The sequence below is a fragment of the Drosophila melanogaster genome, chromosome 2R (genome assembly GCF_000001215.4).
Source record: "Drosophila melanogaster chromosome 2R".
Classification (NCBI taxonomy): Eukaryota; Metazoa; Arthropoda; class Insecta; order Diptera; family Drosophilidae; genus Drosophila; species Drosophila melanogaster.
Window position 1 is genome coordinate 15,497,618 of NT_033778.4, and position 18,151 is coordinate 15,515,768.

The window sequence follows — 18,151 nt, forward strand, 5'->3', positions numbered from 1 at the left end:
AGCAAACCCAAAAGTGGGCACATTAAGAGAGCCACGCCAAAAATACAATGCCTGGGCAACAACAACCCATTTAAAGGGCCCAAAACAATAACACAATCGAATACCTAATGAACAGCTTGTGCAGATTTCGGTGGCTCTGGGATCTCATTTTATGGCTCCTTGGATTACCAGCGATTTGACAAGCGATACAAAAGAGTTGGGAGTGAAAGGAAGTGCAACCAATATTCAGAAATTATCATAATAAGCCGTTCTTATGCGATAAATAAGCATTTTTACGGCACTTGACTGAAATGATTTTATTTTTCGCGATTTATTTAGCACAAAACAACAGTTAAATAAAAATATAAGCTTAAAATTTACACCTAGCTTACACATATAGAAACGCAAGAAAAATTAAATATCTACAAACACTACAATATGGTAAAAGAGTTGGAGGTTTTTTTTGTAGTTAACGCTTTTGCCATATTGCAACATTTTTAAATTACGACGATTTGGTAACTGCACCAAACATTAAGCAAATATCATTTAAACAACTTGTGTTAATATATTCTGCACTAAGAATAAGTAAAAATTAACATATTTTAATTGCAATCAACTACTTCGTTTAAAAATGTATACATATTTCATAGAGAGGGTACTTCTTAATTATTTAGCTGCCATTTATTTAGATGCCAAAAAAAAACACTTAAAACATGTTAGACAAAAACATATACAATTTGTTCAATTAACACCGTGTAAATAGCAACAATCATTTTTGAACTATTACGAGTTAATCAACTTCTAAGAAAATATACACTATTTAATAACACCAAACGAAGACTTCAGCGGTTTCCTTTGAAGTGTGTTTGTTAACAAAATATTTTCTTTGAAAGATATTGAACAATGTTCGACTGGCACTGCAACTGGTTAGCAATGTAAACATTTAGTGGCCATAAACATCGAAATTCGCCACACACTTGCACGCACAAAAGCCATTACAGCAAATCAAGCATACGCAGTGTGGATCGAGCCAAGTGGCAACAAAGCATTTTCGCCTGCCATTCGAGTGGCTTCAGTTGACGTTGCCGTTGTCGTTGCAGTTGCAGCGGAGATGAGTTGTGCTCCACAGCTGGTCATGGCCAGACAATTTGCAGTAACCAAAAATCAATGACCGACCGGTTTTGCATAGGCTTTCGGTGCTGGTTGTCGATGGTAACGTAACAACTTTCGCTGAAACGTCATTCACGGCAGAGAGCAAAATGGCAAAAGGCAGGCCGAAGAGATAAAGCCGCGATATCATCAGCCAGCCAAATGATGATGATGAAGCAGAAGAAATTCAGTTTCAGTGTCGCCTTTGCCACAAATCCGCCCTCTCCCCAAAAATCCCTCGTACCTTGTTTGTTGGCCAAAAATTCATGGCGTTCGGACCAGTTTGTGGCGGCTCGGAAGTGCAGCGCCTCATTTGAATAATTGAAATCCACTTGCACTGCAATTAAGAGCATAAAACGAAATGTTTGCGTTTCTACACTTTCCATGCGGGACCCAGTGCGAGTCACAAAATCGAATGCAATGAGCTTGACTTGGCTCAAATTGCCGGAAAATTTCGTTTTAGCAATCGAATTGTCTGTCTTCCCAGAGCTCTTAAAACATGCATCGAAATGGGAATGCACTTGGTGTTCGAGTTTATTTTCGATCTGCAGCGGAAGTTGTTAAAGGCCTTTCCAGCCATTCAAATGGAGCAATCTCACGCACAAGGCCAAAACATTTTTCAGTTTTGGGTTTACCCCCAGGTGGGGACATTCTCAGTTAAATGAATCTTGTGTCCCGCATAAATGTCAGCCAAACACTTCAAAGTGCAGCCGTTAATTGCCATACTTGGTTCGACCTGAACACGGAAATGGCATGATAAGCTGGTATACACTTTTAACAAGATTTTTAAATGCCATTTAAATGGATTGAGGTTGAAATATTGTGACACATTTGTGAAAGGTTAACAAAAAGTTCTTGTCCTGTGAGGATTGTCAACAGTTTCGTGATGGCTCTTGGGTGGTCAGTCATTATTCTTGGCTTCATTGGACAGTTGAGCGCACAGATACTTAATTATACTCAGTCCAGAGATCTAGAACTGTTGGAAGGTAGCCTATTTCGAGTACTGTCGAGACTAAATCTAGAGGAAGAGTACAATACCTTGTTGATCTACGGAAAGGAGTGCGTGTTTCATTCGTTACTGAGGAAACTAGAGATATCCGCAGTCACTGTACCATCAGGAAGTACCGATTATGATTGGAGCTTTAGTACAGCCATCTTAATATTAAGCTGTGGATATGATGCGGAAAATGAAGAGAACTCGTACACCCTAATGAAGTTGCAGAGGACCAGGCGTCTGATTTATCTAGAGGACAATAGTGAGCCCGAATCTGTTTGTATGAGATACTCGTTGAAGGAGCAGCACAACATTGCCATGGTTAAGTCGGACTTCGATCAATCGGATACCTTCTACTCTTGTCGCCTCTTTCAGACACCCAACTATGTAGAAGGACACTTCTTCAAGGACCAACCTATCTACATTGAGAACTTTCAGAATATGCGTGGTGCTACTATAAGAACGGTGGCAGATAGTTTGGTGCCCCGAACAATCCTTTATCGAGACGAAAAGTCTGGCGAGACTAAGATGATGGGCTACCTGGGACACATGATAAATACCTATGCCCAGAAACTGAATGCCAAACTGCATTTCATAGATACATCGAAGTTGGGGGCCAAGAAGCCCAGCGTCCTGGATATAATGAACTGGGTGAATGAGGATATTGTGGATATTGGAACGGCACTGGCCAGTTCCTTGCAGTTTAAGAATATGGATTCCGTATGGTATCCTTACCTACTGACCGGCTACTGTCTAATGGTACCAGTTCCTGCCAAGATGCCCTACAATCTGGTGTATTCGATGATAGTGGATCCCCTGGTTCTGAGCATCATCTTCGTCATGTTGTGTCTCTTCTCCGTTCTGATAATCTACACTCAACATTTGTCCTGGAAGAACCTCACCCTGGCCAACATCCTGCTGAACGACAAGAGCCTACGTGGACTTTTGGGTCAATCGTTTCCATTTCCGCCAAATCCAAGCAAGCACCTCAAGCTGATCATCTTTGTCCTGTGCTTCGCCAGCGTTATGATCACCACCATGTATGAGGCCTACCTGCAGTCGTATTTCACTCAGCCTCCATCCGAACCATATATACGATCCTTTCGAGATATTGGAAACTCTTCGCTTAAAATGGCAATTAGCAGGTTGGAAGTGAATGTCCTCACCTCCCTGAACAACTCACATTTTCGGGAAATAAGTGAAGATCATCTGCTGATCTTCGACGACCTTTCCGAATATCTAGTCCTGCGCGACTCCTTCAACACAAGTTTTATATTTCCGGTGTCTGTCGATCGATGGAATGGCTACGAAGAGCAGCAAAAGCTATTCGCTGAGCCCGCTTTTTACCTGGCCACCAATCTCTGTTTTAATCAGTTTATGTTGTTCAGTCCCCCGTTGCGACGCTACTTGCCCCATCGGCACCTTTTCGAAGACCACATGATGCGGCAGCATGAGTTTGGCCTGGTGACTTTCTGGAAGAGTCAAAGCTTCATCGAAATGGTCAGACTTGGCCTGGCATCCATGGAGGATCTTAGTAGGAAGAGAAATGAAGAGGTGAGCCTATTGCTGGACGATATCTCATGGATACTAAAGCTTTATTTGGGAGCTATGTTTATAAGTAGTTTTTGCTTTATACTGGAGATATTGCGTTGCGGGGAGAGATGCAAACGATTATGGAGGTGTAGATGGTAAAAATTCCAAATATTAAATAAATTGCTTTAAATACTTTACAAAAATAATTAAACGTGTAAATAAGCTGGCCGACATAACTTTCAATTCGGATGTAGAGTAACAGCTTACCGTTGATGTACCTTTTTCAGGAATTTTTTAAAACAGAAAAATGCAAAACAAATTACAATACCACCTGTCACGCCTGTAGATTTTTACACGATATGGTTTTAAACTGCTGGCCCTTCCAACTAACATTTTAATAAACAGTTTATACAAGGCTAACATCACTGGAAATTGTTGGGACAAGTTTCAAATATGTAAGGCCCCAATATGAGAACCATTTGTATGAATGATAAATGAAACAAAAAGGAGCACAACTCAAAGTATTAAAACAGTTTGTTTGAAAACAATGACATGGTTGGTCATTCTACTCTGCTTCCTGGGATATATGGCAGCCCACATAGCGGATATTTCCGTTCAAAATCAGAGCCTCATGGATAACGAGCTAATTAACCTTCTTCTAAAACTGCGAAATGAGGAGTTTTACGATACATTGCTTGTATATGGAAAGGATTGTGAATTTCATTCAGTGATTAAAAATGTAGATGTTGCCGTAGTGCTGGTGTCGGATAGCATGAATTTTGAATGGAATTTCAGCAGCCTTACTCTGATACTCAGTTGTGGACCTGACATAGACAATGGAGGACCTAATAGTACTTCCATAAAGCTGCAACGGAACAGGAGACTAGTTTTATTAAAAGAAGATTTTCAACCAAGTAATATTTGTAATATATACACACAAAAGGAGCAGTATAACATAGCGTTGGTGAGAGAAAACTTTACCAAGTCAAAAAGCATATACACTTGTCGCTATTTTCAAGATCCTAACGTAGACGAAGTAAATTTATCAGGGACAAAGCCAATCTTTATAGAACAATTTCAAAATATGAAGGGAAAAGCAATAAGAATTGTGCCAGATCTCTTGCCACCCCGAGTCATGCTGTATCAGGATGCAAATGACGGTGAACTAAAGATGATTGGCTATGTGGCAAACTTAATCACTAACTTTGCACAAAAAGTGAATGCCACCTTACAGCTAGACTTTCTGAAGCCTTCAACGAGCATCACAGAGATATCAAGAATGGCAAAGGACGATGAGCTTGATATGGGCATTACTTTAGAGGCCTCATTAAATACATCAAATCTTGAGACTTCGAGCTATCCCTACCTTTTGACATCTTACTGCCTTATGGTTCAGGTTCCAGCAAAGTTTCCGTACAATCTAGTCTATGCCCTGATTGTGGATCCGCTCGTCCTGGGAATAATCTTTGTGTTGTTCCTCCTGCTATCTGTCCTGCTAATATATAGCCAGAAAATGTCATGGCAGGACCTGAGCGTAGCCAACATATTACTTAATGATAAGAGCCTGCGAGGTCTCCTGGGCCAATCCTTTCCCTTTCCTCTAAATGCAAGCAAAAAACTGAGGCTGATATTTACCATTCTATGCTTTGCAAGCATTATGCTTACTACGATGTACGAAGCCTACTTGCAATCCTTCTTTACGAACCCGCCATCAGAACCAGAAATATGCTCATTCCAAGATGTTGGTAGCTATAACCGAAGAATTGCAATGTCTGCACTGGAAGTTAATGGTTTAATCAAGACCAATAATTCACATTTCCGAGAAATTCGCATGGATGATTTAGAAATTTTCGATAATATGCCGGAGTGCTATGAGCTGCGGGACGCCTTCAACCTGAGCTACAACTATGTGGTAACCGGAGACCGCTGGAGATCCTACGCGGAACAGCAGACGCTCTTCAAGGAGCCAGTCTTCTACTTCGCCAGGGACTTGTGCTTCTCTAGACTGATCTTCTTGTCGGTTCCTCTGCGCAGACACCTGCCATATCGTCATCTCTTCGATGAACACATGATGCAGCAGCACGAATTCGGCTTTGTGAACTACTGGATGAGCCACAGCTTTTTCGATATGGTGAGACTTGGTCTAACATCACTTAAGGATCTAAGTAGGCCATTAGCGTATACTCCAAGCCTATTGATGGATGACATCTCGTGGATAATGAAAATCTATTTGGCTGCCATAGTGCTTTGCGTTTTCTGCTTCTTATTAGAAATAGGAGTGGACAAGTGGAAACGCTGGATGAAATTCCGAAATTTACAAATTCTAAACACCTGTTAAACTTATTCCATTCTCCCAATAAATTTTGTGACTCGAAAGAGTTTCTTAATTAAGCTGACCAATCGGAATTAAATTAAAAACCTTCTTTTAATAGGCACAATAAAATACCTTATTAAAAAAACTGGGACAAATACATTTTATGAATGATACCAGATATTCACTGTACTGCGAATAGATAAGAGAATAAAAGTTTTATATTAGTAAATGCTTTCATTTTATCTGTGGAAATAGGCACACAGATCGTTCATGACAATTTAATTTAATCAAAGGAGATGTCTTCAAGTTAGCAGCCGCTAAATGTGGTTTTTGCAACTACAATAGATCAAACCAGACTGGATTTAACTGCTAGTCCGATAAATTAAATTAAGACATTTTCCCACTATCTATTTGCTCGCACATGAAATAGAGGTGTTTCCAGCCACCCACTAATTAAGTAAACTTTGGGGTGTGCTCTGAATTTTTAGTCATGTCAACACAAAACGTGAGACACGAGAATTGCATGACCCACCAACACTTTTGAGCCAATTCAAAGGCGTGTTGGGTACAAAATGTGATGAATGCACAAGAATTCCATTAGTCACTTTAGCACCATGGTTTGGCTTATAATCATTCTTTTCTGCCTTGGAAATTCCAGTTCTCAAATTTTGGATGTCACCAATAACAGTCATCTAGACTTTGACTACAGATTGTTTGGCCTTCTCCAAAGATTGCAAGTCGAGAAGTCCTACGACACCCTTTTAGTTTATGGAGAAGATTGTGCCATTCCTTCTCTATTTGAAAGATTGCAAGTTCCTGCAGTGCTGGTGTCCTCAGGCAGCACCAACTTTGATTGGAATTTCAGCAGCCTAACACTGATACTCAGTTGTAATTTCCAAGACGAGAGGGAAGAAAATTATCGAACACTGATGAAGCTGCAGACTAGCAGGCGCCTAATCCTTCTGAAAGGACATATAAAACCCGAGTCTGTGTGCGATTTCTATTCTAAAAAGGAGCAGCATAATGTAGCCATGGTGAAGGAAAACTTCTATCAGCTTGAAGTGGTATACTCATGTCGCCTATTTCAAGATCAAAACTATGAAAAACTGAATCTCTTCGATGGCAAGTCGATTTACAAAGATCAATTTCGAAATATGCATGGAGCCCCAATAAGAACACTATCTGATAAGGAGCCACCCCGAACCATACCATATATTGATAGTAAGACCGGTGAAGAAAAGTTTAAGGGCTATGTGGGCATGTTAATAAGCCAATTCGTTAAGAAGGTTAACGCCACTATGCAAATACGGGAGGATTTGATCAAGGACGACGAGGAAGTATCTTTTGTGGACATTACGAATTTTACATCGAATGACATTCTGGATATTGGTATATGCGAGGCTAGGACACTTGAAATGTCGAACTACGACGCCATCTCGTATCCGTACCTAATGAGTTCGTACTGCTTTATGGCTCCCCTGCCGGATTCGTTGCCATTTAGTGATGTCTACATGGCGATTGTGGCACCAAGTATCCTGATAATGTTCTTAATAATATTCTGCATATGCTCTGTGCTAATTATCTACATACAGGAAAGGTCATATCGTAGTCTGACCATCCGTAGTGTCCTGATGAACGACATCTGTTTGAGGGGCTTTTTGGCTCAGCCTTTTCCTTTTCCACGCCAATACAATAGAAAACTTAAACTGATATTCATGCTGGTCTGCTTTTCCAGTTTAATCTCCACCACAATGTATACGGCATATCTGCAAGCCTTCTTATGGGGTCCTCCCATCGAACCACGCCTGACCTCATTTGACGATGTAAAAAAGTCTAGGTACACGATGGCCATTAACATCTACGAAAGAGAGTTTCTGGAGGCCCTGAACGTGAGCCTGGAGGACGTGGAGATCTATGACTACGGCAAATTCTCTAAGCTGCGAAGCACCTTTAATACCAATTATTTATTTCCGGTGACGGCTTTGCAGTGGTTCACCATCAACGAGGAACAGAAACTCTTCAAGTACAAAATCTTCTACTATTGCGATGCCTTTTGCCTTAATCAGTTTGATATATTAAGTATTCCATTAAGACGTCATTTGCCCTATCGCGATATTTTCGAGGAGCACATGCTGCTGCAGAAGGAGTTCGGGTTAACTAAGTACTGGATCGATCAGAGCTATAGGGATATGATAAGAGCAAATCTTACGACATTCAAAGATTTCAGTCCGCTCCTAGAGAACGATTACATAGAAGTACATAATCTCTACTGGGTTTTCACCATGTATTTCGTTGGGATGGGCATGGGTCTGTGTTTTTTTATCTTGGAGATTCTAAGACCTTTGAGATACTGGAGGAACTGCAAAATCAAATGCGAATATTGCTATGCATTCTTAAAAAATTTTGCTAAGTAAGCTGTAATACATTATTCTATTTAAATTCACGTCATAAATTGTTCAGCACACAGAATATATTTTTTTTAATACCAAAACAAATTTATAACAATTACTTCACTTAATAAATGTGTTTGGCACTAATAAAAACTTTTCTTTTGTATACCACCTATAACTATGTTCCTGCTAAACGCAGAATGGAGTTTTGTCCGATTTTAAAACAAAGTTATCTTTCCACAATTGATTTCTCATTTAATCGGGATCGGTGGCGCTTCATTTTTTACCATGCCCATATTTGTACGGTCGTAAGGTGATTTCATCGATCTTATCAAAGAAAGTAGAATTGCCTTTTATTTTATATACTAAAGGAGGCGTTAATAAAAATTGAGAAATTAATATACTATTCTTTTGTCGACTCCACGAAATGTATGTATTTTTAACGCAACTACAAATTAAGTGGGCCATTAGGTACACCTTTAACATTCAGCCTTGTTAACACAGTATGGAAAACATACAAATAGCATGCTTGATCGACATTCACTGGTCGTTTAAAGAACAAAATATAATGTTCGCTCCGACAATGCAATAGTAACTCTTGCACCATGGTACGGATTATTATAATTTTGCTTTGCCTTGGATATACAAAGGCTCGGATCTTGGATGCGACCAATACCAATCATACAGATTTAGAGGAACGACTTCTGAGCCTTCTTCTAAGATTGCAACAGGAGCAATTTTTCAACACACTATTAATTTATGGAGAGGATTGCGCTTTTAGCTCTTTGTCAAGGAGATTGCAAGTCCCCACCATATTGGTTTCTTCCGGTAGCACCAGCTTTGAATGGAATTACAGTAGCCTAGCACTTATTCTCACCTGTGAGTTTAAAGCCGAGAGGGAGGAGAACTATCAAACTCTGAAGAAGCTGCAAATGAACAGGCGTCTGATTCTTCTAAATGGGAATATAAAACCAGACTCCGTATGCGACTTCTATTCTAAGAAGGATCAATACAATATAGCCATGGTGAACAACAACTTCCATCAGGTCGGGATTATATACGCCTGTCGGCTATTTCAGGAAAGGAACTATGAAAAAGTGTATTTATCCGAGGGTAATCCAATATATGTAGACCAATTTCGGAACATGCAAGGAGCATTGCTTAAATCAATCACATTCAACCTGATTCCTGGATCTATGGCATACAGGGATCCGAAAACTGGCCAAGAGAAACATATTGGATATGTAGCCAATTTATTGAATAATTTTGTTGAGAAAGTGAATGCTACCTTGGATATGCAGGTAAAATTGCACAAAGCTGGAAAGAAAACATCTTTTTACAATATTACGAAATGGGCCTCGGAAGATCTCGTGGATATTGGCATGAGCTACGCCGCCTACTTTGAAATGACCAACTTCGACACGATTTCATATCCGTACTTGATGACATCAACTTGTTTTATGGTTCCCCTTCCGGACATGATGCCCAATAGTGAGATCTACATGGGCATTGTGGATCCACCGGTCCTGGTAGTGCTCATTGCCATATTTTGTATTTTCTCAGTTATGCTTAACTACATAAAGCAAAGGTCGTGGCGTAGTCTAAGCCTTGTCAATGTTCTGTTGAACGATATCTGTTTGAGGGGATTTTTGGCTCAGCCTTTTCCATTTCCCCGCCAATCCAATAGAAAACTGAAACTGATTTCCATGCTCGTTTGCTTCTTCAGTGTAATCACCACCACAATGTATACGTCGTATCTGCAATCCTTTATGTGGGGTCCTCCAATCGATCCAAAGATGTGTTCCTTCGCAGATCTAGAGAATTCCAGGTACAAACTGGCCATACGACGGTACGATATTGAGATGCTGCGACCGTTTAACGTGAGCATGGATCATGTGGTGGTCTTCGATGAGTCCAGCCAACTGGAATACTTGCGAGACTCCTTCGATGACAATTATATGTACCCGATGAGCGCCTTGAGTTGGAGTGCCTTCAAGGAGCAACAGAAGCTTTTCGCATTCCCACTGTTTTACTATTCAGAGAAACTCTGTCTAAAACCCATCAGTTTTTTTAGTTTCCCCATAAGACGACACTTGCCCTATCGCGATCTCTTTGAGGAACATATGCTGCAACAAAATGAGTTCGGTTTATCGACGTATTGGATCGATCGGAGCTTTTCGGATATGGTGAGACTAAAACTGGCAACCATGAACGATTTTAGTCCACCACGGTTGGAGGATTATATCGAAGTAAGCGATCTCTCCTGGGTTTTTGGAATGTACTTCACCGGACTGGGCATCAGTTGTTGTTGCTTTGGATTGGAGCTACTGGGATTACCAAGTTGGACGCGACGCTTGAGGCTAACCAATTGGCTAAGGGTTAGAAATTAAATCGTATATCCTAATAGCTTTTTGTCAGTTTTGAAATCGCAATGTTTGCACCATAGTTAAATAAAAAGATTCGCTAGCATGGCTAAACTCACTCTGCTCAACCTTCGCCAAAAGCCATAAAGCAAACAAAGAAATGTTGAATTGGGATTAGCCACCTCCGCACAATAAATGATAGCGGATATGGAGAAGAAGCGGTTATTGTTGGCGCTGTTATTCAAATGTATCCGAATCATCACATCGGAGGTTGCGAACATTGAGACAATCAATGCTCAATTTTGGATGTTGATCGATACGCGATATTGATTTTGATGTGGTTTTAAGAGACAATCGGCCCTATCTGTGTATATCTGCGATGCGATTGTAAAAACCCTCGCGGATGAAAATGTGCATTCCATCAGGTATGATGAGGCGACCCAATGAACTGGTCAAATATTTGATGACATCTCACATAATTGGCTCTTACATAAATACTACCATAAACAGTCCACAATGCGGGTGTCTCAGCAGGAACCGGGGATTATGCAAAACCCCAACTGGCTACCGCCATAAAACCGCCTTAGTTTGTGCTCATTTGGATGGATATTTGTGCATATACGATCCGAATCATAATTTGGTTCGTCACTTTGGCGCCACTTTTGACGCGTGCTGATTGGACCTAGGGCACTGGAATTGAAATTGGTATCGGATTTGGCGATGGGGATGGGGCATTGGGTAACCGGTTAACCCCCAAGCGATGTAGTGGGTGAGACAATGGGTTGGCATTGTCATTGCCAAGCCAGTATCGTGAAATCTTTCACTTTCGATTTAGTTGTAAACGAAGTTCCCCTTATAAAATCGCTCGAACTGGATCATAAATCACGCTGGAAAACGTATGATAATGTGGCATCATTACGCTTCCCAGGCAGATCAATTTGTCATGGGAAGTCGTGGACTTGCTCCAGCTCTGATCCGGCATAATCCTATCAGAGTCGATCCGATCAGATCCGACCTGCGCTCATCCTATGGCACTGACGAAACCTCAACGCAATCATCGGAATTACCCAACCTTTTGACATTTGCAAGGCTTTCGAAGCGAAACGAAAGTAGCAGACGAACCATCCGTAATCCGTAAAATCTATGGCAGACATTTTTCAATTGCAATCCCAAATCCCAATTCTGTTATTATCCGCCGTTGACTGCCCATTTCCATTGATGGATGGTGATCGTTAGTCGACCATTTCTTGGCTGCTTGTGTGATCTTCAGGGTCATTTAGATTTAATAGATTTCTGTGGCCCGAGTCATTATGGCAGGCACCTTAACCGCAGTCGTCGACTCACATGTGGAACAATATCTGTTAGTGGTTAAATTGTTTTTGACCCTTTTCTTTTATTGTACGCGCTATAATGAGACCTCGTTGGGGGCTCATTATTGAATAGAGTAATTTAAAAAAATTATTTATCGAGCACTTCTGCTATTTACACAAAAACATATTTGCGGACTCTTGAAGGGGCCGCGTTTTTCAATCCGGTTGCGGCTCATAACACTTAAGAGCTAATTCGACCTCAGGCCATTAAACATTTCACAAATGTGCTGAAAATGCACAATTTTCGGTGGCGATAATAAAAGAGTATTTCAAATTTAAGAGGTGTTAATTTTTTCGAGCGAAGAAACTAATCTGTTTCAATGCCGGATTCGCTGCATTTTTACAAACTAGTATTTTAAGGTCGCACACGAAATGAAATTCCAAAATCTCGTCTGGTTCCACGTCGTACGTATCTATGTATATGCATATATCTCCCCCTTTTTGCTCCATCTTTCTTTTTTTTTCGGCAACTAAAACAAAGGCCCCATCCCACTGAGCCCCGGCCAGAGAGTAACTTATTTCCTTCCTAGTTTTTGTCGCTCAAAGCCATTAGGGAGTTTTAGCGAAGATTGGCAAAACAGTTGCCACCTTTCAGCGACTCAACGGTTGCTTCCCACAACTCCAAAACTCCAATTACCATGGCTGTGGAGCACTTTGAACTTTAATTTATCTGCTGGGTCGCCGATCTGGTGGCCGGTGGCGCCTCCCGCAGCGACACCAATGCGTATACGTAACGTATTAATTATGCGACCCAAGAGCTCACTTAAAAACAGCAACTGGCACTTTGGAGTCGTACGTTAATTAGCCAAATTAATCACAGACCCCAACGAAATGGGGCCAATCTTGTTGGCATCAATTCGAAGCATTACAAAATGAAAGTTGCGATGAGAACCAATCTCAATTAGAATTCAAATGAGATTTAAACAAGCCACCAGAGACAAATTCCACTGGCAACATGTGGTGCTTGGTTGCATGTTCGGACCAAGAGGCGTAGCAACAAGTTTTTAATGGAAAACCCATTTGTTGCCCCTTAACAACAAATGAACATGCCATTTGTGCATTAAGTGCCGGCCAAGGTGTCAAATGCGACAGTCAGTCGGTCGGTCAGTCCCTTTCGTTTTCAACGGCACTCGGGGGCAGGAAGTTTTGTGATTTAAATTTCCGCTTTTTTCGCAATTGATGTGACAACTATGTGGCTTGGCATGCTTGTTGGTTATAAATTATAATTATTAGTTTTATACTCACACATTAAATTGGTACGATCTACACGGCAGACACTGCTTCCAATAGTATATCATTATAAATGACTATTAGGCGTATAGTTACCATGTCTTACGAATCGGCTTTGATAATGCAATTTAGGATTAGTTCTTATACAAATAAATATACAAATCATAGTCTAAATTATTAAAAAAAAATTTTTTTGTCAGACTCTTAAAAACTTGTAGATTTCTTATATTCAAATTTGTTTTAAAAAAAATGTCCAAGCTACCTTACAACTAATCGAGATTTTCTTAATATAAAATGTAAAAAAAATTTTAGGGAAATGTATTTTGTTGTCCAAGCAGCCTAGTTATCTGACTTATAAAACCAGTTTAAAAGACACTGGAGAATACTGATATATGTATAAGACCTTTTTGGTAAAGTGGTCTTTGTCTTTGCTTAAAGTTATTTACATCTTCTTAAAGCACAAAGATGTAAAATTTTGTTAAAAAGACAAAATTATATGAGCACGTTTTCTGTAAGACTTTATTACAAATCTACAGGACAAACAAAGGCTTAAATATAATTTTGTAGTTTTTCACATTGTATTATGTGCAGAACACTAATAACCTGGATTGTACAAATAATAAAAACTGTTATTATAAATATATTATAATTAATTAATAACAGTGAACGATAAGTTTTCAAGCAATGCCCACTGTGGCAGTGCTGCGAAGCGCCGACTTAACAGCTGTTGCTGCAAAAGTATCCCAAAATGTACTAACGCTTGAAGCAACAGCGTATAGAAAACATGCCCGAGTAAGTTTTCGTTGTTTTTTATTGTTGTTGTGTTTGATTTGTTGTTGTGGCAGTCGCGCTTAGAATTAATATTGCCATTTAGTCTAGTTTAAGCCACTCCACAAAGCGGCGGTGCGCGGCGCTCAACGGAAAGCGGGAAGAAACTGGAATTTGTGGTATTGTGGGCGAACCGAGAAGCCACGAATCATACTTACAAAGTGTCTGGATTTTTCGCCAGCGAATCGGAGTTAAATGATCGAATAGCGGGTAAAATCGGACAGCGGACGCACACGATCCGATCCGCAGAGTCAGATTGGAGTGGAGAAGTGAAGCTAGTGCTACCTCAGAATCCCAGATACCAGCAGTCCCAGTCAAAAGATATTTTAAGCCAACATGCTGCCTCGGTTCCGTTCCTTTTACGGCAAACTGATCATCTTCATCCTAGTCGCCCTCTGCTTCATCCTCTACAGCAAGGTGCAGCAGAATGGTTCACCAGAGGAGCCACCTGTAGCGCCACTCGTCCGGGCGGCCGCTCTGCGAGGTCATGGGCGCGAGCGGTTCGAGGCGTATAGCGACAGTGAGAACGAGATAGCCCGACCCGCCACCCAGTCGCCGTACGAACAAATAATCCAACTGGATCTTCAGAAACAGAAGGTGGGACTCGGCGAACAGGGCGTGGCAGTGCATCTTTCCGGTGCCGCCAAGGAACGAGGCGATGAGATCTACAAGAAGATTGCCCTCAACGAGGAGCTAAGCGAGCAGTTGACCTACAACCGGAGTGTCGGTGACCACCGGAATCCCCTGTGCGCCAAACAGCGCTTTGATTCCGACTCCCTGCCCACCGCCAGTGTGGTCATCATCTTCTTCAACGAACCCTACTCCGTGCTGCTGAGGACCGTGCACAGCACTCTGAGCACCTGCAACGAGAAGGCCCTGAAGGAGATTATTCTGGTGGATGACGGTAGCGACAACGTGGAACTGGGCGCCAAGCTGGACTACTATGTTCGCACGCGGATTCCCTCGGGGAAGGTCACCATTCTGCGTCTCAAGAACCGGTGAGTTGAAGCTACAAGGTGTCTGACCTAAAAAAGTCGAGCTGCCGTTACTCTAACTAAGAACAAATGTATCTGAAATAGCTGTTTGCGCCAAAGACTTCAGAAAAAGATGTTCGGTTTTTCCCAATCTAGAATGGCAAAAATACGTGAGCTATATCCGCAAGATAAAAAGGAATTAAAAGGAATTCCAGTAAAATGGCCAAACTATAGAAATCCAATCTTGTTTATGTGATAAAGTTTTCATCCACTCCAGTACTTTAGAAACCCTCAAGAAATTATAGACTTGATTAGTGGCCAATATAGTAGTTATACTTGCTCATTCACTTTCAATGCGACTTTTGGCATATGCAAATACTAAGTGTTAAACTTAAAGCATGCTTTCGTGTTTTTGAGACACAATTCGAAGCATTTATTATATTTATTTATATATTTATTTATATTTATATATATTAAAAATCGAAATCAAGTGTATATACACGTTTCTTAATTATTGTTCATAAGTGCAACAATGCAAAAAAGGTGAAAATTTGACACCTAGATAATTTCCATTATTGCCTATGGGCTAGGAAAAGTTCAGTAATTTGGCTAATCGAAACGCTGACGACTTGGACTCATTTGAATAACTTGTTTGCCATGTCAGACGCGCATGGAGCATCTTCTTTTTGGCCAGAACCGACAAACGCTCAAAAAACCAAAAACTAAAAACCGAAAAACAAAATGAAGAGAAAACCAGTTCGTCAAGTTACGATTATGTGTGTTGGGCTTGACTTTTTGTAACTCCCAGACTCGGTTTCTGCGTGCATTACACTCGTCAGCCCGTGAGCTTTGCAGACTTTCGGATGACTTCACGCGGTGGATGCCATGTAGGTTGGTGTTAATCGTGCTTGGCAGACGATCGAAGGTTTTCGAATGACCCAATAAATTTGTTTTGTTTTGCCCTTCACATAGCATAAAGAAAGTTTTCGCCTGTCTCTTTGCAGATTGGGTTTGATTCGTGCCCGATTGGCCGGAGCGCGAATCGCCACGGGGGATGTGCTCATCTTCCTGGATGCCCATTGCGAGGGTAACATTGGCTGGTGCGAGCCACTCCTGCAGCGCATCAAGGAGTCGCGGACTAGCGTGCTGGTGCCCATTATCGATGTCATCGATGCCAACGACTTTCAGTACAGCACAAATGGCTACAAATCCTTCCAGGTCGGCGGATTCCAGTGGAATGGCCACTTTGACTGGATCAATCTGCCGGAGCGGGAGAAGCAGCGCCAGCGACGCGAATGCAAGCAGGAGCGGGAGATCTGTCCAGCATACAGTCCCACCATGGCCGGCGGACTGTTTGCCATAGATCGTCGCTACTTCTGGGAAGTGGGCAGCTACGACGAACAAATGGACGGTTGGGGTGGTGAGAACCTGGAGATGTCCTTTCGCATCTGGCAGTGCGGCGGCACCATCGAGACTATTCCCTGCTCCCGCGTTGGACACATATTCCGCGACTTCCATCCTTACAAGTAAGCGAAACGAACTATATACTTATAATTTATGATGAAGCTGACCTTCGAAGCGAACTATAGTAACTTTATTGTCATCTGCCATTATCTATTGCTGCATTATAATGAACTCATTTAAATTCTTTATAGATTCCCCAACGATCGCGATACACACGGTATTAATACTGCCCGCATGGCTCTGGTTTGGATGGATGAGTACATCAACATATTTTTCCTCAACCGGCCGGACCTAAAGTTCCACGCGGACATTGGAGATGTCACCCACCGAGTAATGCTGCGCAAAAAGCTCCGCTGCAAGAGCTTCGAGTGGTACCTCAAGAACATCTATCCGGAGAAGTTTGTGCCCACGAAGGACGTGCAGGGATGGGGTAAAGTGCACGCTGTGAATTCGAACATATGTCTGGACGATTTGCTGCAGAACAACGAAAAGCCCTATAACGCCGGCTTGTACCCATGCGGCAAGGTGTTGCAGAAGTCGCAGCTATTCTCCTTCACCAACACAAATGTCCTGCGCAACGAGCTAAGCTGTGCAACCGTGCAGCACAGCGAGTCCCCACCGTACCGGGTCGTGATGGTGCCCTGCATGGAGAATGATGAGTTCAACGAGCAGTGGCGATACGAGCACCAGCACATCATTCACAGCAACACGGGCATGTGCCTCGATCATCAGGGACTCAAAAGCCTGGACGACGCCCAGGTGGCGCCTTGCGATCCCCACAGCGAATCCCAACGATGGACCATTGAACACTGAGGAGATAGGGTGTAGCGGGGGAATGGGATGGGGACCAAAGCAACTGAGAGATACTGACTAACGCCGACTGAACGGAACTCGAATTCAAATTAGAACAACCCTTTGTAAATACCTAAATCGAATCCTAGAATTATATATTTTGTGTACACAAATCGTGTATATTAAGAAGAAACGGGGTAGCTAGTGCAAATCAAATCGAAAGGAATCAAATCAAAATAAGAAACCAGCAAATCAAACGCAAACGAGTCATTTGGAAAGCTAATAACAATTAACTGTGTGTTGTGTACTTTGTGTGTATAAATATAAATAGAGCAAGTTGTAAGAATAGAGTCGAACCATCCTATGTAAATGATATAGTCGCCATGTGATCGTGTAAGGATGTAAGGCAGGGTGTGGAACGATTGCATTCCATGGCCAGGGATTCAACAAGGAGCTCTCCTGCGTGAGAGCATCCAGCAATAACCAACTATGTAAACTGTAAACTAAAAGTGTTGTAAGCATTTATCTACATAACCATTTTGCCATTTGTTTTCATGAATAAAAAAAAACTTCCGACTGGAGGATGTACATCTTCAAACGAACCATTAGTAGCCTCTGCCTTGGGTCGAAGGTGTTGGGCCAACAAAATGTAACCAGTTAGTAGCAGTCAAGGCCGAGTTCAGCGTTAATATCGCAGTGGCCGCTTGTTGACCCAGCAGCTCTACTGGTCCACATTTACCCCCCAGCTGTGAAATTAAAGCCAACTCCATT

General features: G+C 41.7%; 5 protein-coding genes across 7 annotated transcripts; all 5 read left to right on the forward strand.

Moving 5' to 3' along the window:
- Nucleotides 1–2,014: 2,014 nt before the first annotated feature.
- Ir52a (Ionotropic receptor 52a) lies at nt 2,015–3,814 on the forward strand (the record flags this gene model as incomplete). The annotated part of the gene is made up of 1 exon (NM_137197.2): nt 2,015–3,814. The coding sequence occupies one exon, from the start codon at nt 2,015–2,017 to the stop codon at nt 3,812–3,814; it is 1,800 nt and encodes a 599-aa protein (NP_611041.2).
- Nucleotides 3,815–4,202: 388 nt separating this feature from the next.
- Ir52b (Ionotropic receptor 52b) lies at nt 4,203–5,993 on the forward strand (the record flags this gene model as incomplete). Its single annotated transcript, NM_166097.2, has 1 exon — nt 4,203–5,993. One exon carries the CDS (start codon nt 4,203–4,205, stop codon nt 5,991–5,993), a length of 1,791 nt encoding a protein of 596 aa, NP_725469.2.
- Nucleotides 5,994–6,583: 590 nt separating this feature from the next.
- Ir52c (Ionotropic receptor 52c) lies at nt 6,584–8,383 on the forward strand (the record flags this gene model as incomplete). The annotated part of the gene is made up of 1 exon (NM_166098.1): nt 6,584–8,383. One exon carries the CDS (start codon nt 6,584–6,586, stop codon nt 8,381–8,383), a length of 1,800 nt encoding a protein of 599 aa, NP_725470.1.
- A 581-nt stretch (nt 8,384–8,964) lies between these two features.
- Ir52d (Ionotropic receptor 52d) lies at nt 8,965–10,749 on the forward strand (the record flags this gene model as incomplete). Its single annotated transcript, NM_137198.2, has 1 exon — nt 8,965–10,749. One exon carries the CDS (start codon nt 8,965–8,967, stop codon nt 10,747–10,749), a length of 1,785 nt encoding a protein of 594 aa, NP_611042.2.
- A 3,343-nt stretch (nt 10,750–14,092) lies between these two features.
- Nucleotides 14,093–17,980, forward strand: Pgant1 (Polypeptide N-Acetylgalactosaminyltransferase 1). 3 transcript variants are annotated; one of them, NM_137199.3, is made up of 4 exons: nt 14,093–14,114; nt 14,197–15,148; nt 16,129–16,650; nt 16,780–17,980. In NM_137199.3, the coding sequence occupies exons 2-4, from the start codon at nt 14,487–14,489 to the stop codon at nt 17,399–17,401; spliced, it is 1,806 nt and encodes a 601-aa protein (NP_611043.1). In that variant the 5' UTR covers nt 14,093–14,114; nt 14,197–14,486; the 3' UTR covers nt 17,402–17,980. The 3 variants fall into 3 exon arrangements, with proteins under 3 accessions (NP_611043.1, NP_725472.1, NP_001286461.1); NM_166099.2 differs by lacking the exon at nt 14,093–14,114 and having other exon boundaries at nt 14,195–15,148; NM_001299532.1 differs by lacking the exons at nt 14,093–14,114; nt 14,197–15,148 and adding an exon at nt 15,950–16,015.
- The last annotated feature ends 171 nt before the right edge of the window (nt 17,981–18,151 follow it).

Bases quoted from the DNA above. Each gene is read 5' to 3' on its own strand.
- Pgant1 (NM_137199.3), top strand. From the start codon at position 14,487: ATGCTGCCTCGGTTCCGTTCCTTTTACGGCAAACTGATCATCTTCATC. The intron at 15,149-16,128 runs GTGAGTTGAAGC...GTCTCTTTGCAG, and splicing joins ATTCTGCGTCTCAAGAACCG to ATTGGGTTTGATTCGTGCCC. The intron at 16,651-16,779 runs GTAAGCGAAACG...AATTCTTTATAG, and splicing joins CGCGACTTCCATCCTTACAA to ATTCCCCAACGATCGCGATA.